Source organism: Corvus cornix, chromosome Z (genome assembly GCF_000738735.6).
Source record: "Corvus cornix cornix isolate S_Up_H32 chromosome Z, ASM73873v5, whole genome shotgun sequence".
NCBI lineage: Eukaryota > Metazoa > Chordata > Aves > Passeriformes > Corvidae > Corvus > Corvus cornix.
This window is the reverse complement of record NC_046357.1, coordinates 74,991,010-75,007,055: the sequence shown is the minus strand read 5'-3', so window position 1 is coordinate 75,007,055 and position 16,046 is coordinate 74,991,010. Positions and strand designations below refer to the sequence as shown.

The 16,046-nt window shown below is 41.2% G+C and overlaps 1 protein-coding gene across 4 annotated transcripts in view; it reads right to left on the bottom strand.

Annotated features, from left to right (window-relative positions):
• Positions 1-2,591: 2,591 nt before the first annotated feature.
• Positions 2,592-16,046, bottom strand: part of SSBP2 (single stranded DNA binding protein 2) — a 134,699-nt gene continuing 121,244 nt past the window's right edge. For all 4 annotated transcript variants that reach the window (XM_039566488.1, XM_039566486.1, XM_039566487.1 and 1 more), the window contains one exon: positions 2,592-14,912. In XM_039566488.1, the coding sequence (XP_039422422.1) occupies positions 14,883-14,912 (30 nt within the window). In that variant the 3' untranslated portion in view covers positions 2,592-14,882. The remainder of the gene's footprint in view (positions 14,913-16,046) is intronic.

The following is a 16,046-nucleotide window of genomic DNA, read 5'->3' as shown; positions in this document are numbered from 1 at the left end:
AGCTCTCACCTCTCCAAGATTAACAGCTCCAATGAAGGGGGTGCTGGTGTGTACAGGGCACCATGGACTAGATGTTCTGTCCACTCCTGCCCCAGGACTCCCAAGATCACCTCACAGCCTGGCACTAGGCACTGCTAGGTTTGGTTTGTCCACTGTCACTGAAATGTCTCAACTCTGGCTCATATTTTTATTTCTCTTCTGGAATCTTGCCCTCTCATGTTGTCACCAACTTGACAGCCTGGCAGATGTGTCCAGAGTAGACACGTTCCCATCTCCAGAGGCAGTGTAACTGCTGGCACTTCCAGCACAGATGTTTTGATTCCCACCTGCGTGGCGATGGCCCTGGTCACGTATTCCTGCAGGACCCAACAGCTGGACAGCTCACAGAGAACTCATTCTCTTACCTCCTCCTTCTCACACAGCTGGTAAGGATATTGCTGCTCTTGCATGCTGTGAAAATACAAGCACTGCTGAGGAAGCGCAGACCAATCACTTCTGAACTGTCAGGAGGGTCAAAGTTTTACCATTGCCATAGATACAGTGTTATTGCTACTGAAGGCTCAACCAGTTTGGGGGTGCTCAGTGCCTGGGCTTATCAGCTGCTGGTGAGGCAGATGTGTTACTGCAATGTAGCAGAGGTTATAAACTGTAAATGGTTTTCAGGTAAGACTGCAAGGCTTGTATTTGACTACGGTGCTGCATGGTTTCAATACAGCAGCAAGACTGTTTTCTGTAGCCCTTCCTTACAACCTTGCCTCTTGGTAGTTACTATTCCAGAGAGGGCTTCCCGTATTTCTCAGAAACATACATCCACGAGTTTATATCGTGAACACTTGTTCATTTAAACATTGTTAAAGATCCAGCTTTAACCTATAACAGCCAGGAAAATTTGAATTTTAACCAAGACAGAGTTTCTCAGTGCAGTAGGGATTCTCTTCCCACACGGTCTATCACTGAACTGCTATAGCACTATCTCTGTTTCTATGCACATACTCTTTTTATCAAGCAACACCATGGCTGTATTACCTCACTTGTTACATTTCAGAAGATCCTGGCTCTGAAAATCAGAATGTTGTGCTATTCCCTACATTTATTTTTGTTCTGTTGCTTCAGAAAAAAAAAAAATTAAAATTTACTGGTATCTCTCTCCCTCTTTGGCTTCTGTGAAGGGAAAAAATGGACTGTCGTGGCAGGGAGACACCTTGGTCTTGCTACCCGAACAGGGTCTGTAAAAGATTTGCACCCAGCGTTTCCTCCTTCCTCAACTGCTCACTCCAGATGACAAAAACTCAGATTATCAGTTTCTCACACTGTGGGTCCTAGATGCTATAAGAAAGAGTCTGTAAACAGAACCGAACATTTTCCTATTAAAAAAAACCCTTCACTTATGTTTTGCCTGCCTAGGCCAGTAATTTATAAATTTGTGTTCAGGTTTACCTTGTCACACTCAGGCATTCTCTAAGATAATGCTGATTTGTTGTTCTTCCACGGGTGGCTTTCTGCACTTCTGTTAGCACAGTTCCAGTGATTGGGTGCCTGGCCTGTTACAGATCTCTTGTTTGCTGTGAGATGAGGAGCTGCAAAGCTGCTGGCATCACAGGGGGGCAAAGAAAAATCAAAATCTGCTCACATGAAAAATCTGCAGTGTGGGGGGGGGGAACACGTGCCTGGGGTGAGGGGAAAGAGAAAGCAAGCTGGTGTTTCAAAATCACACCTCTGAGCTGTGCACAGCTCCTGGCCTTCAGGGAAGGATTTCATTCAGGGGGTGTCCTTTGGTGAACAGGGATCCAAAAGAGCAGTGCCCGTGGCTTCCCCTGCTCTGGGCACTGTGTAGGCACACCTGGGCAGTGAGGCCAGGGAACTCACCCTAAATTGAGCTTTCCCAAACAATTCTCTGCCTTCACAAGCTGCATTTCTTCTGCTCTCCAGCTAAAGGACATGGAAACTAAAAGAGCACAATGGACTGCAAAGGAACCACTGAAGCTGACTCCTGTAGTTTCTTACACAGTCTCCATTGGACTAATAGAGTGTTTTACAGCTTTTGGTGCTCAGGTAATACCTGCCAAGTTGTACTGTTCTCCTTTCACTGCTGGAAAAGAGGAATTAAGCTGCTGGCCCCAGTTCAGAGAGGAGATCTGTGCTTTTCAATGGTTTCCCCCTTGAAAAGTACTTTCTGTGGCACAGCTTCAGCAGCACCTGTGGCATCACCACCAAGGTAGCTGGACCTAAGGCAGCCTTTGTGGAAGCACCTTTGTGCATCTTTTCCAGTTAATGAAAGACGAGCGCAGTCTTAGATGTGAATAAATCTTCTGTAAAGTAAAGCCCTTAGAGCTAGCAAGAAGTGTTCCAAAATGCATCGTTTTGGTAACACTTTAAATGCAGATGTCAGCTACTGCAGTAAATCAACTGCAGTATAGAGCTGTGCATTTCTGTAGACAGCATACTTTTTTGTTCTAGAAACAAACTTATTACTGCCTGAAGTTACAAATGTTTTATGTATGCTTCTTTCATAGTCCTAGTTATTTATGGAAAAAAGGTGTTTGGTTGTGGGGTTATTTTGGGACACAGCTTGTGAAAATACAACTACTTCTTGTAAAATGAAACTTTATTCTAAAATGTATCCAAAATTGCAAGACACAAGCACCATTAAACAGATAAATAGACATATATTTATGTACAGAGAGCATCAAAACACAAAACAATTGTTAATATAATTCTTATACCATTTTAATGAGTATCCATCAATAAAACTTTACAATTTAAAGGAGACTTTTCAGTTGCAAAACAGTTGTAAAATCATATGTATAAATTATGTTTACTACAATTCCAATAACAGAGGCAAAGTAAAATACAAAAATAATAATCAATACTGCAAATTCAAATACAAACCCCAAAAGTAATGCTGCACAGGTACGTATGTACACTGGATGAATTCATGCAGCCAGGCAGTGCAACAAATTAACTGCTGAGTTTAACTTATCACAAAATGGAACCACCATGTCGGCAAACAGAAGAAAATATACTTTTGTAATAAATCATAGTGCATTTTGAAGTTAGACTTTATAAAATGATTGTTGAGTGATATACTTCTAATATTCCCCATGTGATCTGAGATCCCCCCAACTCCTTTTTTCACAAAATAAAATACAAATGACAAAAGCTAAAAACCCCACTGTAGAACAGAGTCTGATGTACTGGTACCATCTTGAATGTATTTGTTTTAGTTCTTGGTATCAGACTTGTTTGCAAGTGTCCATGTCCACAGGGACACATGTTTTTCCTTGCTACCAGAAGTAAATCTTTCACGCTCCAATGCTATCTCCATAAACCGCATCTCACACGATGCTTAGACTGCACTGGTTTGAAGAGACACAGCTGAGCCTTGAAAAAAGAACCCTTAAATCCCTATGAAGCACAGAGAGAGTAAATGCAGGATAGAGAGACCTCATTATTCCTGAAGCTCCTATCCCTAATTGCTTTAATTACATAAACAGAGATTAACATAAGAGGCTTTTATGGCTTGGGTGAAATTTCTGCTAATTTGCTGGGCAAGTGCGAAGCCCGTGTCTCTCCACAGGGCTTTGCCTTTCACAGTGCAGAGGGCTACAGATTCTTTTGGTTGGTGAAAGGAAGCCTCAGGTAAATATATAGAAAAATACCTCTGCAGTGAAAATGTGGTAAAGAAACAAAAAATCAAAACAGAACCTCTGGAAAACTGTGACTTCTTGTGTAACAAAAACATGGCTGTCACCTTTCAGGTCTGTGTTGGTTGGTATAGCATGAACACGTAGATAAAACTGGTTCTGTCAAAATTATATGAGATACAATTACACAGTCTGACACTTTTTTTCTTAAAATCTTAAGTGATAAGCACGCTCAGTGTTTTCACTAGGAAATTACTGCTAAAATGCTACATTTCGTTGCTGAAAAGACATTTATAGCAGCCTGTAAACTACGGAAGAGTTGCTTCCTGCATCCTTTGTGCTTCCAAAACCCCCTTTGAGCCATCACTAACTTCTGAGTTAATAGGAGTTTTGAGCAAAAAAGGGATGCAGAAAACCACCTGTATTGGGTAAATAATGTAGCAATTTATACAGCAGCTCTTCAGATTTTCCAACATGCAAGCACGTGTAGAGAGAAGCTAAGAGACAGCATGCACTGCAGTTTATGTCATTGTGCTTATGTCTGCTGAGGGCACTATGGCATTTTCACTCAGAAAAACAGAAATGTTAGCCCCAGAAGACTAAAAGAGCCAGCATTAATGAAGCCATCAGCTACTGGTGTAGTAAAGAACACCCCAAAAGAGGGAGGAAGTTCGTCTGCTTGTAGCGTACATATACTGAAGCTGAAGAGAATTACAAAGGCACAATACAAGCCTATATTTCTGGTAAATTATATATATTCATATATTTCTGCTCATACCACCTCAAGATAGTGAACGGTACAATAACAACTGAAGGTACAAATGTTAATTGAAAGTGAAGCTCTACAAATAAAGGACTGTTGGAGAACACAGCTCATTACTTGCTACATTTCTACTCTTCCCGGGTGGTGAGCTCATCCACCTTTCCTGCACTAGCTGACAACAACATGGTGACCCAGTGAGAACACTGGAACACTGTCAGATGACAGACAGAACGGCTTTAAGCATCTGAAAAGCTGTCAGTGAGCGGCTGCCACAACAATTTTTCCCACTGCTTTACCTTTGGCTCAGAATTCACAGAGAAACCAGGAACAGCAACTGGAAATTCACACCCATTTTCATGCAGAGTTGAGGCTGAGATAATCTATAAAGGTAGCATTTTGGTTAACTTCAGCACTCAAAAATATTGAACAGCAGAGCAGGAGTTGTACCAGCTCATCATAAGAAACAAATCTCAATTTTTCCATTCATAGCTACACAAGATGTGTATAATTTCCAACAGCAAATGACTCACAACTTAGGAAATAAAGTGAATGGATCAATACTGCTTCTGTTAAACTCATAAAAAGTGACCCCCCACTTTTGTGTGATGAAGTTACAGGGCAACTGTGGAGGCGACTGCTGTCCCAGCCCAGCTCTAAGAATGCAGACACTTGATGAAGGTGAAAGGTGCAGCTACAACATTTGAGTTTTTTCTCTTGAGCTTTCCTCAGCTCGCAGCAAGAACTGGCACAACTGCTGTCAGGACTTCGTACTGGCAGGTAATGGAAGAAGGTATCAAGGGGAAATAGAGGAGGAGCCTGCTGGAAGTAGCTCTGCTAACCCACAGTAACGCTGCCTGCAACATCTGCTCTATTTGACATATGGGATGTTCCCTCATCTCCAAACCAGCACATTAAATCCCAACACATTTATCGCAAGTTTCCCCCAATAAAACCTATCATCAACTGCCATTACTACATGTGTTCTCACAATCCTCAGTGAGGACCTCCTAGATTTATTCCTTAAAGCTCTCTGGAAAGGAATCTGTAGCCACACCTGGAAAGTATGAACATTAATACCTTAGTTACAAGCCCACAGCTGAATTTAAAAGCTGCATATGCTGTCGCTGGTGTTGACTGATGTATGCAATGGTTTCTTCATGTGTTGCTTGCAATGAAAATCAGTGCAGGTAACGAGGAAGCCCACTTAACAAATAAAGGTGAGGATTCCTAGGCAGGGCTAATCCCTCTAGAAATGTTCCAACAAGTTGCAAGCTCAAGCTATAGCTGTTCATTAAAATCAAAGCAGAAATACAGAAAATAGCACTACAGGGCAGAAGTCTCATGTTTGAGATTGAATTCAGAAAGTCATCTGTAAGTCACTTGGATTCAGGTTCAAAGGAGCTGCATTATTCTTGCCCCTTCCAAGCTCGAATAAATACACTTTTGTGTAGAGGTGTGAGAAGCCAATTGTAAACACTTGGATTCATCCCACCTAATTCCAGCCGTTCATCAGTGGTGAGGGCAACTGATGCCATAATGCAATCTTCCAGAGGCATCTCCGCTCGTGTCCCTCCTCTGCCTTACACACAAGACCCAGGCTGGTAATTTTTAGGCAGCTGAAATTAGGGCAGGATGAATCAGGCCACAGCATGGAGCGGAAACAAGTCTGATGTGGTGGCACAGTATCACCATGACAATCCAGTCTGTCACAGCCCTGCCTGAGGTTCAAAGCCGGACACGCTTTGGGTCAGTGACCCACACCATCCGTGCCTTTGCAGCTCACAGTCTGGCAAGGAGCTTGTCACACATGAAACAGTGAGGCTTGAGTTCATGATGATCCCCCAAAGCAAGACCTGGAGCCACTTGGTCTGGGAGCGCTGCTGAGCGGCTCTCGTCCACAGGGACTGCAGCCCTCCCAAAACATCCCAGAGGCTGCCCTGGAGAGTTACACACAAGGTCTGGAGGGGTTTGCAGCTGCAGTGGTTACTCATCCTAACACAACATGCACACATGTCCATGTATTCATGGTGCTGTGGAGTTCTGCATCCCCATGCCTTGGCTACGGCATGGACTGGCTCTCTGCAGGAGCTGTTGGTAATGAGGATGAAGCACACACTGAGAAGAAATACAGCGTTCTGAAACACACATTTGTGAGATCCCCAATAGTATCAATAGTAATGATTAAGGTCAGAGGCAGTATCAAGTTTTGCATGCACTTTCTACATTAATATTTATATAGACAAGTTTCATTCTTGCTGGTTTGCAAAATTACTGAGGTTTTCTTTACTTCCAGAGACTGGAACACTGAACATTAGTTTTATTTATGATGTTGAAAGTCATTCTTTGTCTAAAATACACCTACAAATACTTGGGATTATGGGACTGGGATTGCCCTGTTATTCTCTGTAAAGGGCAGAAGTAACTGTAGAAATATTTTTTGATCTTAGAAATACAGGGAATTTATGTACAAATTGGACTGTAAGCATGAGGAACACTTATTGCAAGTTCTCAAAGTCTTACATGAAAGGGTGAAGGTGAGAAGTCATTAAGACTGCCTTGATTCTAAAGATTAGCCTAGTCATTTGATTAAACTATCAATAGAAACACAGAATTTAAAATAATCGAAGTAAGAATCCCCTTCAACTTTCTAAGCTTCTTCAGTTTTCCCATCATTGCCTTTCAGACTAGACAGGACTTGAACTTTTGATGTCAGAAACCAGCAAAGAACACAGACATTTTCAGATCTTTGTTGTATATCATAAAATACTGTAAAAAAAGAATGCAGAGTCCCAGAATTCAGGTTATTTTTCTCTCTTGGTAGAGACAGAGAGTTCAAATCTCCTTAAAACACCACCTCAGGTAAAGCCTGCAGTGGGTGGGGATGAGGACACAATCCCCAGGCAGCGCTGGGCAGCCTCCTGTATGCCCTTAGAGATGGGCTTCTGTCTTAGCACTGGTGCAGTGTTTGGGGAATAAAAGAGACACCAGGTCACACATCTTTGTAAAGCAGCAGCCTGCCCAGGTGCTGTGCCTGGGGCACCCCTTTGCCGGGGGACACCTGCACAGGTGTGACACCTCTCAGGTGAGCAGGCACAGGCACCTGGGATGCCTGCTCCAATCCAACCCCAAGCTCTCAGACAAGGATACGAACTGGGTTGAAATCTCTTACATTACATTGAATATTCCTGTAAATGGCTTATAGATCTGCTGTTTGAAATAAATTCTGAAACCACTAAGCGTGCTTAACAGAGCTTCAACTCTATGTGGACAGCGAGTTCAGAGGACAGAACAAGGACTGTTGCAGTATATAATACACATGGCTGTACAGTCAAATGCCACCTGTTGCTTCAAAACAAGAATTTACAGTAGCAAGCAGTGGTGACAAAATTTCTTACACAAAACCTACAGGAATTTACAGGATATGCATGGATCACCCAGGTTATAACACCAGCAGTAGACAACACACAGAATCTTGTGCAATGTGGACAAAGTTGACAATAGTTTACCAATGCTGTCAGTAATTCACATAAATATGCTAACCCACCAGCTATCAAATCTTCCTCCTCTTCCCACCAGAACCAGATGTGTGTACACCAATCCATTAAATAGATGTGGTTTGTTTTTTGTGGTTTTAGCCAAACATGCACAAAATAGATGTACTCCAAGGGGATACTTGCAAAAAAAAAAAAAAAAACCAAAAAACCAAAAGCCTCAAAACTGGTCTCAAAGCACACACAGCAATTGTATTCACACTTCTCAAACAGCCATGACAGAGCCAAAGTTTATTGTATGGATGTTTTTTGTCCTGGAAAAATAGTAGTATAAAAATTCACTTGATTTTTAACTAATGGAAAACTCCAGCTTTACTCACACCACTCTTCCATGTCTCTAATTCCAGCCCTAATTCATTCCAGCCCTACTTTAGGAACTTGTGTTCTCTTCCTTATCCATTAATGTAAATGCAAATCAAATCAAAACTACAACATAATCAGAAAAAATAAAAGAGACTAGAAAAATGAAAATGAAAATAGCTTGTACCTGCTTTTGGATCTTATGTTTATTGACAACAATTTGGTAGCACCACTTTGCTTTCCCACTAAACCACTGGATGTGCTCCTTGCTTCTGTTACAGAGGGCTTCAGTAAACTTCTACCTCAATGGAATATATCCTGTATTTAGGATTTTACTTTCCTCCAGTCTGCACGACAAGAATCAGCTTTTCTTTCAAGCTATTTTCTATCATTGTTAGGAGCCATCTCATCTAATTTGTGAGCATGTGGGATGCTAACTTTCCTGATCTGGAGCAGTGAGAACTCTTGGGATGCTGCAGTGCCACTCCTTATCTAGTGTTATGCTCTATTTCACTCTAATGAAATAAACTCTCTACGGCAGGGCTCTCGTTATAGATGTGAACAACTTCCTGCAAGTTTGTTGGGCAAAATGCTCTTATTTTTGTGCAAAGATCTGGCCCAGTACATTTAATGGGGAAGTCCAAGTGAGAGAGGGTAAAACATGAAGATTAAAACAACAGAAATAAAGCCTAAAATATCCAGTTCATCCAGCTGACAATTTGACTCCTCAAGGATCAGAGCAGTTGTTCCACAGCAATATATTTTCCCATCAAAAGCAATTACTGATGATTTCAGTATCTCTGTAACAGCCCAAACTCCTAGGTTGTACAGTCTATTTCCTAGTTCACCCAGGGCATTGAAAACACATCACCTTTCTAAATCCCCATGTTTTGTGCTGTTTCCCTACAACTGATGCTAAAAACTGCCAGAATTTTCTCTTAGCAAAATTCAGCCTCTTGTCTCAGCATTGTAAAATCTTAAAAGGATCCCCAGAACCTAACAGCAAGAAGAGTTGTGCAAGTTCTCAAGAGAACAGCGAGGTAGCGAACTAACACCTTGTTTCTGGTGGATAATTACCCAGTCCTGAGCCACCTAACCTGGGAACAAGCCTGCTCGACCACTCTTCTGTGACCACAGAACCCTGAATCATCCACAAGACACACTGAAAACACTCATCAGGCAAATTAAACCCCTATTTGTGAATCAGGCTTTGTACAAGGTCACACAAATCAGACGACGTCAAGCAGTACACTTTGGGGATGTGGAAGGAGCTTTCAACATCAAGTCCAGCTGTATTATTTATAGCAACTAGGCAGCAAATCTCTTTTTGATCTGGCTTCCCCCAAAATCATGTCTTTCAGCAAATATTTACAATGCTGAATTCAAATAAAGAAAAAATCAAGATGATTTTCTCTCTCCATTTCTTTTTCACACAAAACTGAAATAGTGGCTAGAAAGTGACCATTTCAAATTATAACTGAAAACTGCATTTATTCAATTTGAAAACATGTACCCAAGAAAACCTTTATACATTTTTATGGCAAGTTTTCCCATTACATGAGAGGTTTTCTTACACATTTTAAGCTTAAAAAAGAACAGCGACCAAACAGAAGTTTGGACTAAAACTGCAAAGCTGTTGGCTGTGTTGAGGGGAACTATGGCCGCACAATTGAAAACAAGATGGAAGAACGAAGTCACAGAAATAGTTCATGTAATAGTGAACAAAGCTCTAATAAAGTAAGAAACAGAAGAAAGCCAAATCTGTTCCGCATGTCAGTACTATCGATACATAAACATGCTCCTGCACTGGTAAAACCTGTCAAATAATGTCTGCTTAGGAAAGACTTAATTTGAGCTCTAGACTCTCCATGTTCAAGCATGGGTTTAGATTATTACAGTCCTACTTTTCTACTTTCCTGAAGGATACTACCTGTGTTCTTAGATCTGTTTAAAATTAACTATGTGCAGGCTCAATTTCAAACCAAGGTGAAGCTGTTGGCAGGATCAGAATTTTCATGTGCTGAGTAGATGATCTATTTATTTTTTCTAGATTTGGTACTGTAATTTGTTTCCAATATGTAGACACTATACAGGAGTGCAAAGCAGTATTTTAAATTATCTTTTCTCATTTTCCAGATTGAAATATCATTTCAGTAATTTCAACAGACCCTCTGTGTTTTGCTCTATATACTCAGTTTTTACATCTGCCAAATAATGTCACACCACAGGTGAGGTATGTATTTGACCCAGACTAAGGTGGAATCCTCTCCAAAAAATGACCTTGTGTGAGTGGTTTCATCAAAGTTTCAGCAGAAGTGGCACAAGCAGCAGTTTATAGGATTGTGCCAATAATATCTGAAAAGTAGAGAGAACTGCATACAGTAAAATTGAAATGTAACTAATTTATCTCTGAATTTTTACAATTGTTTTGGATCACTGAATCATGAATTGCCTCCTCAGTGTGAGATGTCAGTGTTGAAATAGCTTTTAGGGGTTTATTTGAAAGATGCACTTTGTCAGCATTCCCATCCTTAAGGCCTGAGCAAACCCAAGTGTGTCTGGGACAGGACCCACAGTTGTATCACCACTTACAGTGAATTACAGAAGAAGTAAATTTACCTCTACTTTTTACATTATTAAGGTATATTTTATGTTCTTGAAATGCAAATGTCAATTTCTGAAGAATCCAGTTCATACTTAGGCACCAGAAGAACAACATAAGAACAGCAATGGATCAGAGCTGACTAGGAACAGGGGAAAACATTTAATTAACTGATACAGAAATAGAAATCTGTGCAACAGGTATCAGCTGGAAAGTCCTTTTGAATAAAGTAATCGACACTAAATATTGTAACAGCTGGTCCCTCCTTAAACCTCATTCCAAATCAATTGCACATGCAGTATTGCATTTGTTAGCCACAGAACAGAGGAAAGTTCAGTTGGTTTTAGGTAGTTGAAGAAGCTGTCCTTTGATGCATCCTTAAAGAAGCAAGCTTCCATTCACTTTTTCCCAACTGGAATGATTTAAAATAAATGATTAGCCTATATATCTCTCATTGAGTATTCCTGTTGGAAAGGACAGGAACAGCTGGATGTCCTGGGACATGGAACATTTAATCCTCCATTATGGGGAACAGGCTGACAGTTGTTACTGTCTCTGAACACGTGACCTGTTGGGTGGCTGGGGCTCTGCTACCAGAGGCCTTCCAAATAAAAAATGGAATTTTTTGGCGGGGAGGGAGTGCAACTGCAGTTTTTCCTCATTTTCCAGTAATTAAGAAAATAACTTAGTCCCTACATGCAAATATCCAGGTGTTTTGCTAATGCATGCCAGGCCACATGCTTTACCTGTGATTCGGACAGCTTCTTCCTTGCTCCAAACCCTGTTCTTGCCTACAAGACTTAGACATGGCAATAAAATCTGGGTGACATGGAGATAAATCTGGATCTGAACACTCTTTCCATAGGTTTAAGCAGCAGGTAAGACCCTGGTTTCACTGTGAAGTTCACAAGTGAATCCAGTTTCAGCTGATTTCTACAAAGCCAGAATATTTGCAAGAGTTCTTACAGCATAAGAAATCCCTTATTCTTCATTTCTGCTACTCTAAGATTTAATCACTTCTGCTTTTAAGAAGGCTTACTTCAACCTTGCCTGAAAGACCCATTTACAGAATCACCATCTATTTATTTCTATACTAAAGAGCAAGATCTGTCTAAAAACCTAGTGTGAGAGGATCTATCCCGCACCACTTAAAACAAAATTCCTCACAGAGCTGGACAAATTCTGACATCATCAACAATACTGTTGCATAAGGACAGAACCAAACAGCAGTTACATTGCTCCTGGTATCTGGAGCATAAGAAATGTAAGTGGGAGCAAAAACCGCTTGGGAATAGTCTTTCTTCCCATATTGATGCTCCTGATACCATGAAAATCCTACACGGATTTGTAAGCAAAAGAAAGAAAAATGAACAAGCAAAAAGCCCTGTGCATATTAATAAAAAAATAATCCAAAGGTGTAATTTTGAAGTTGAGTGATTAGCACTTAAGATTGTTTTCTAATGGTTCAGCTGCAGAACCTGGCCTCTCCAAAGCCTGGCTGAGGCTGGGTAAAGGCTTGGACAAAGCATTAGTGACATCACCTGCTGCCTGTGAGGCTATGTGGGTATGGAAATGAGAAACGCAGGACACAGTGACTGAATTACGTGCTGAAAGGATGTTATGGTCTTGTATAAAAATGAGGATAACATTTTTGGTAATGACATCCAATCTGTGTCAGCAATTCCTTGCACAGGTTTAATGATCAGACTTCCATCCTTCCAAGGTGCCTGACAGCTCACTGACCTGGGGAATGGGCCTTGGCACTTGATGCACTCTTCCCATCTACCTTAGTCCATAAGCAGTGACATAATCTTGACTGGAACTGGGCCAGAAAAAGTCCTCGGGTCCCTGGAAGGCTACCACAGATAATAGAGGTGGCAAACACAGGCTGCAAGGACACCTGGACTCTGGGTGTACTGGGGCCACCCCAGCGGTGTTAGTGACAACAGCAAAGGGTCTGAGGAGATTACACCTGATTTTGTGTTTGTGACTCAAGCCAATAGCAGGGTCTGCCAGCATCTTTGGAGACAGCAACAAAGTGTTTTCCAAAGACAGGCAAATGAATGTGACCTTCTTAATCAATGGGAATACAGTCTACAAAACCATATAATGACTACCTAGGTTATGTTTACATCTAATCAAGTCGTTCTTAATAAAAAGTAATGCTACCAAAATCTTTGATACTTCAACATAATTTTAATCCTCTGAGATTTTCATCTTTGAATAGGCCCAACAGGAGAGTAAAGTGTTAAATCTTTTTATTTCCATATATTATACACATATAATATATGGAAATAACGAGTTAGGAGATTGCAGTATTCCTTACACATCCCGTTACGTTCAGCTGCCATCACATATGTTCCTTTATCACAAGTTCCTCAAAAAAAAATCCCCTTTCACGTGGACATCCCAGAACTGCTCCTCCTCTGCCAAGTGGCTCTTCTAGATTTAAGTCCAAGGACAGGAATTTGCTGTTTGTCTGTGGCACGAATTTCTGCTGAGCCACTTTGTGCCTGCACTGCTGATCATCAGCCTTTGTATCACTACAAACTGAAAACTTATTTTTCTTGGGGGAGCTGAAAATCTAAGTAAATGTACCATAATCTTGGTTTCAGAGCTCTGCCTGAAGAGAAATGGGAATGCTTCCAGAAGAGTTTCCTTTAGGCCTTTTTCTGCATTCTGTCCCCAGCTTTCATACCTGTCTGTCCTCCTTATAAAAGGGCCCAGACCTTTGTTCCTCTTCTCTGCATGGCAAAAGGTAACACCCTCACAAGGCTAGTAGTCATAAAAAGTTTACTGTGGCATTTTGGCTCCAAAAAAAAAAAAAAAAAGGCTGCTGACTGGAAAGTTTTGGGGGAATTAATTCTGGCAGATATGGTAGATAACACACACCCAAGCAGCAGGATGACCTGATTTTCTAAATGGGCTTGGGATATACTGGTTATCATTAGGAACACGGATCATATTTGCTCATATTTGTTTGAGAATCACTGAAAATGGGAAACATAATTGTAAGTTGTTAGGAAATGTTTGGTGATAAGGACTCTACTGTATTTCCACTAACTACCACCCCTACAGAAGACCGTGCTAAATAGAAAACTCAATTCCAAGGGCAGGAGAAGCCCTGACACTTTATTGCTAGATTCTATAGCAATTGGAGCTCACTTACAGTAACCTTATAGTACTCTATATAAACTCAGAAGCTTGTATCAAATTCAGGCTTCCATTTAAAATAGGTATTGCAGATATTAGGCTTCAGTTAAAGAAGAAAAATAACCTTCAGTGCTTATTTTTTTTCTCTTAAAGGCAAAGTATCAAAAAAAATCCCCAAACTAGGTGGAAGTTATTAAATTTCTCCAAAAAATTAAGATGAGCTTTCTTCTATTTCTTGAGACAGTACAACTCATGATTCACAGGGTAGCTGGTATCAAACAAAAGTTAATGAAAGCTCGTCTAAGCAATTTTATTCCTATCCATAATGGCAGACACTAACAAAATCAAAAGAATTTATCCTTTGAGTTCAACTTAAAAAATAACTTATAAAGCAGTGATGTATGCAACATAAAACAGTTCAGGAGGGGAGAGGGAAAGCAAATTTTAATAATTAAAATGTAAACGTGAAAAAAAAAAAAAGAAATGGAATAAAAGTCCCTACTTCGGATTGCTACGTAAGATGTCATGTGATACTATTTTACAATGTCCTGGGGTCTGTGTGTGTGTGTGTGCGCTTTGTGTCACACACACACACCCCACGCCGACCCACACATGTACACACACAGACAGGCGCTTGCAGCTCCACCTCGGGCACTTCTCTCATGCCACTCTTTACAGTTGTCTCAAGCATGTTTGGGACCCACTTTTTGACAAAACGGGGGAGATGGTAGGAAAAAAAAACAGGTGGGTCTGATTGTGTCTGAGATCCTTTAGTTAAACTGTACACTGGGACGAATCATTTTCTTCTGCGGTAGCTCTCGGGAGAGGGCCAACTCACTGTGGTCTTCACGGCAACACTTGTGAACAGGTCACACACTCATTGTCATGCTAGGGGAGTACTGGAAAAGAGGAATCCACATTTTAACAAACATTTACTCCCCCACCCCAGGTAGCTACATCCACGCCTGGACCGCAGCAATGGGTTCAGGGCTCCTTCAGCTCCCTGCTGAATTCCTGCTGGAGCCTCTGCTGGGGCTGTAGTTCAGTTTGTGTCCTCAGAACTTCTGTTGTGCTTCTCTCATGCAAAAATATGGCTACTGCTGACAAAGGCAACTCCTAAGGGCTGTTTTGGTGTTACCTGGGTGCTGTGATGAGCTGATGCCTTACTGAGGCTTTCCACACCCTTTCCTGGCCAATGCTGGCTACTGGGGAATTTACCTAGGCAGGTGCCTAGTCTCAGGTAGACTGGCTGCACTCATGCGTAGCTGAACCACAGGAAGATTTTGGAGAATTTTTTTATTACTTTATGGGAAGAAAGAAGCAAAGATATGTATGACTGTGATTAAATTAGGCTTTTGGTCTGTATTATTTTGTGTTAGCAATTTTAGGGGGGGCAAGCTGAATCAGGGACCAGTGGTCATTCTCCTTTATGTGAACCAAAAATTCAATCACCTCATCACACTATTGCAGTGACACAAACTGAACTGCAGCCTTTACCCAAGCTACAGCTACCCTCAGGTTAGCAGTGCTTCATTAAAGGGACACCACAACGCCTAGAAGAAATGCACATCTATCAACATAATTTGTTCTTAAATTGAAAACTGTGGACTGCATAAAACACCTAATTTGGCCTAAAATCCTCTAAGCAGAGGAAAATGTTCAAATGCAGGAAGATAAGAAAAAGGAAATATAAATTTGCCTGTGCAAAACCACATGTGCCACAAATATCCTGCCAAGTCTTGACTTCCAAGCTGGCCATTTCCAAGTGTCTAAGCACATAGAAAAAACATTTTAGATGGGTCTTCCCCCTCACATAAACTACACAGGTCTGACTACCAGCTCCAAGGCTTAAGGCAAAGCACCTGCTCAAGTAATTTCCTGTATCTGAGCCAGGGTATCTGGGGGATCACTTTGGGAAAGAAGTCAAACCACGGTCTCAAGGTGTTTAGGATTTTTAACTTGTTATTAAGCCCTGCATTGTTACCCACCCCTAACCAAAATTCCCGGTGAACTGAAGAGCAAATCTACTGGAG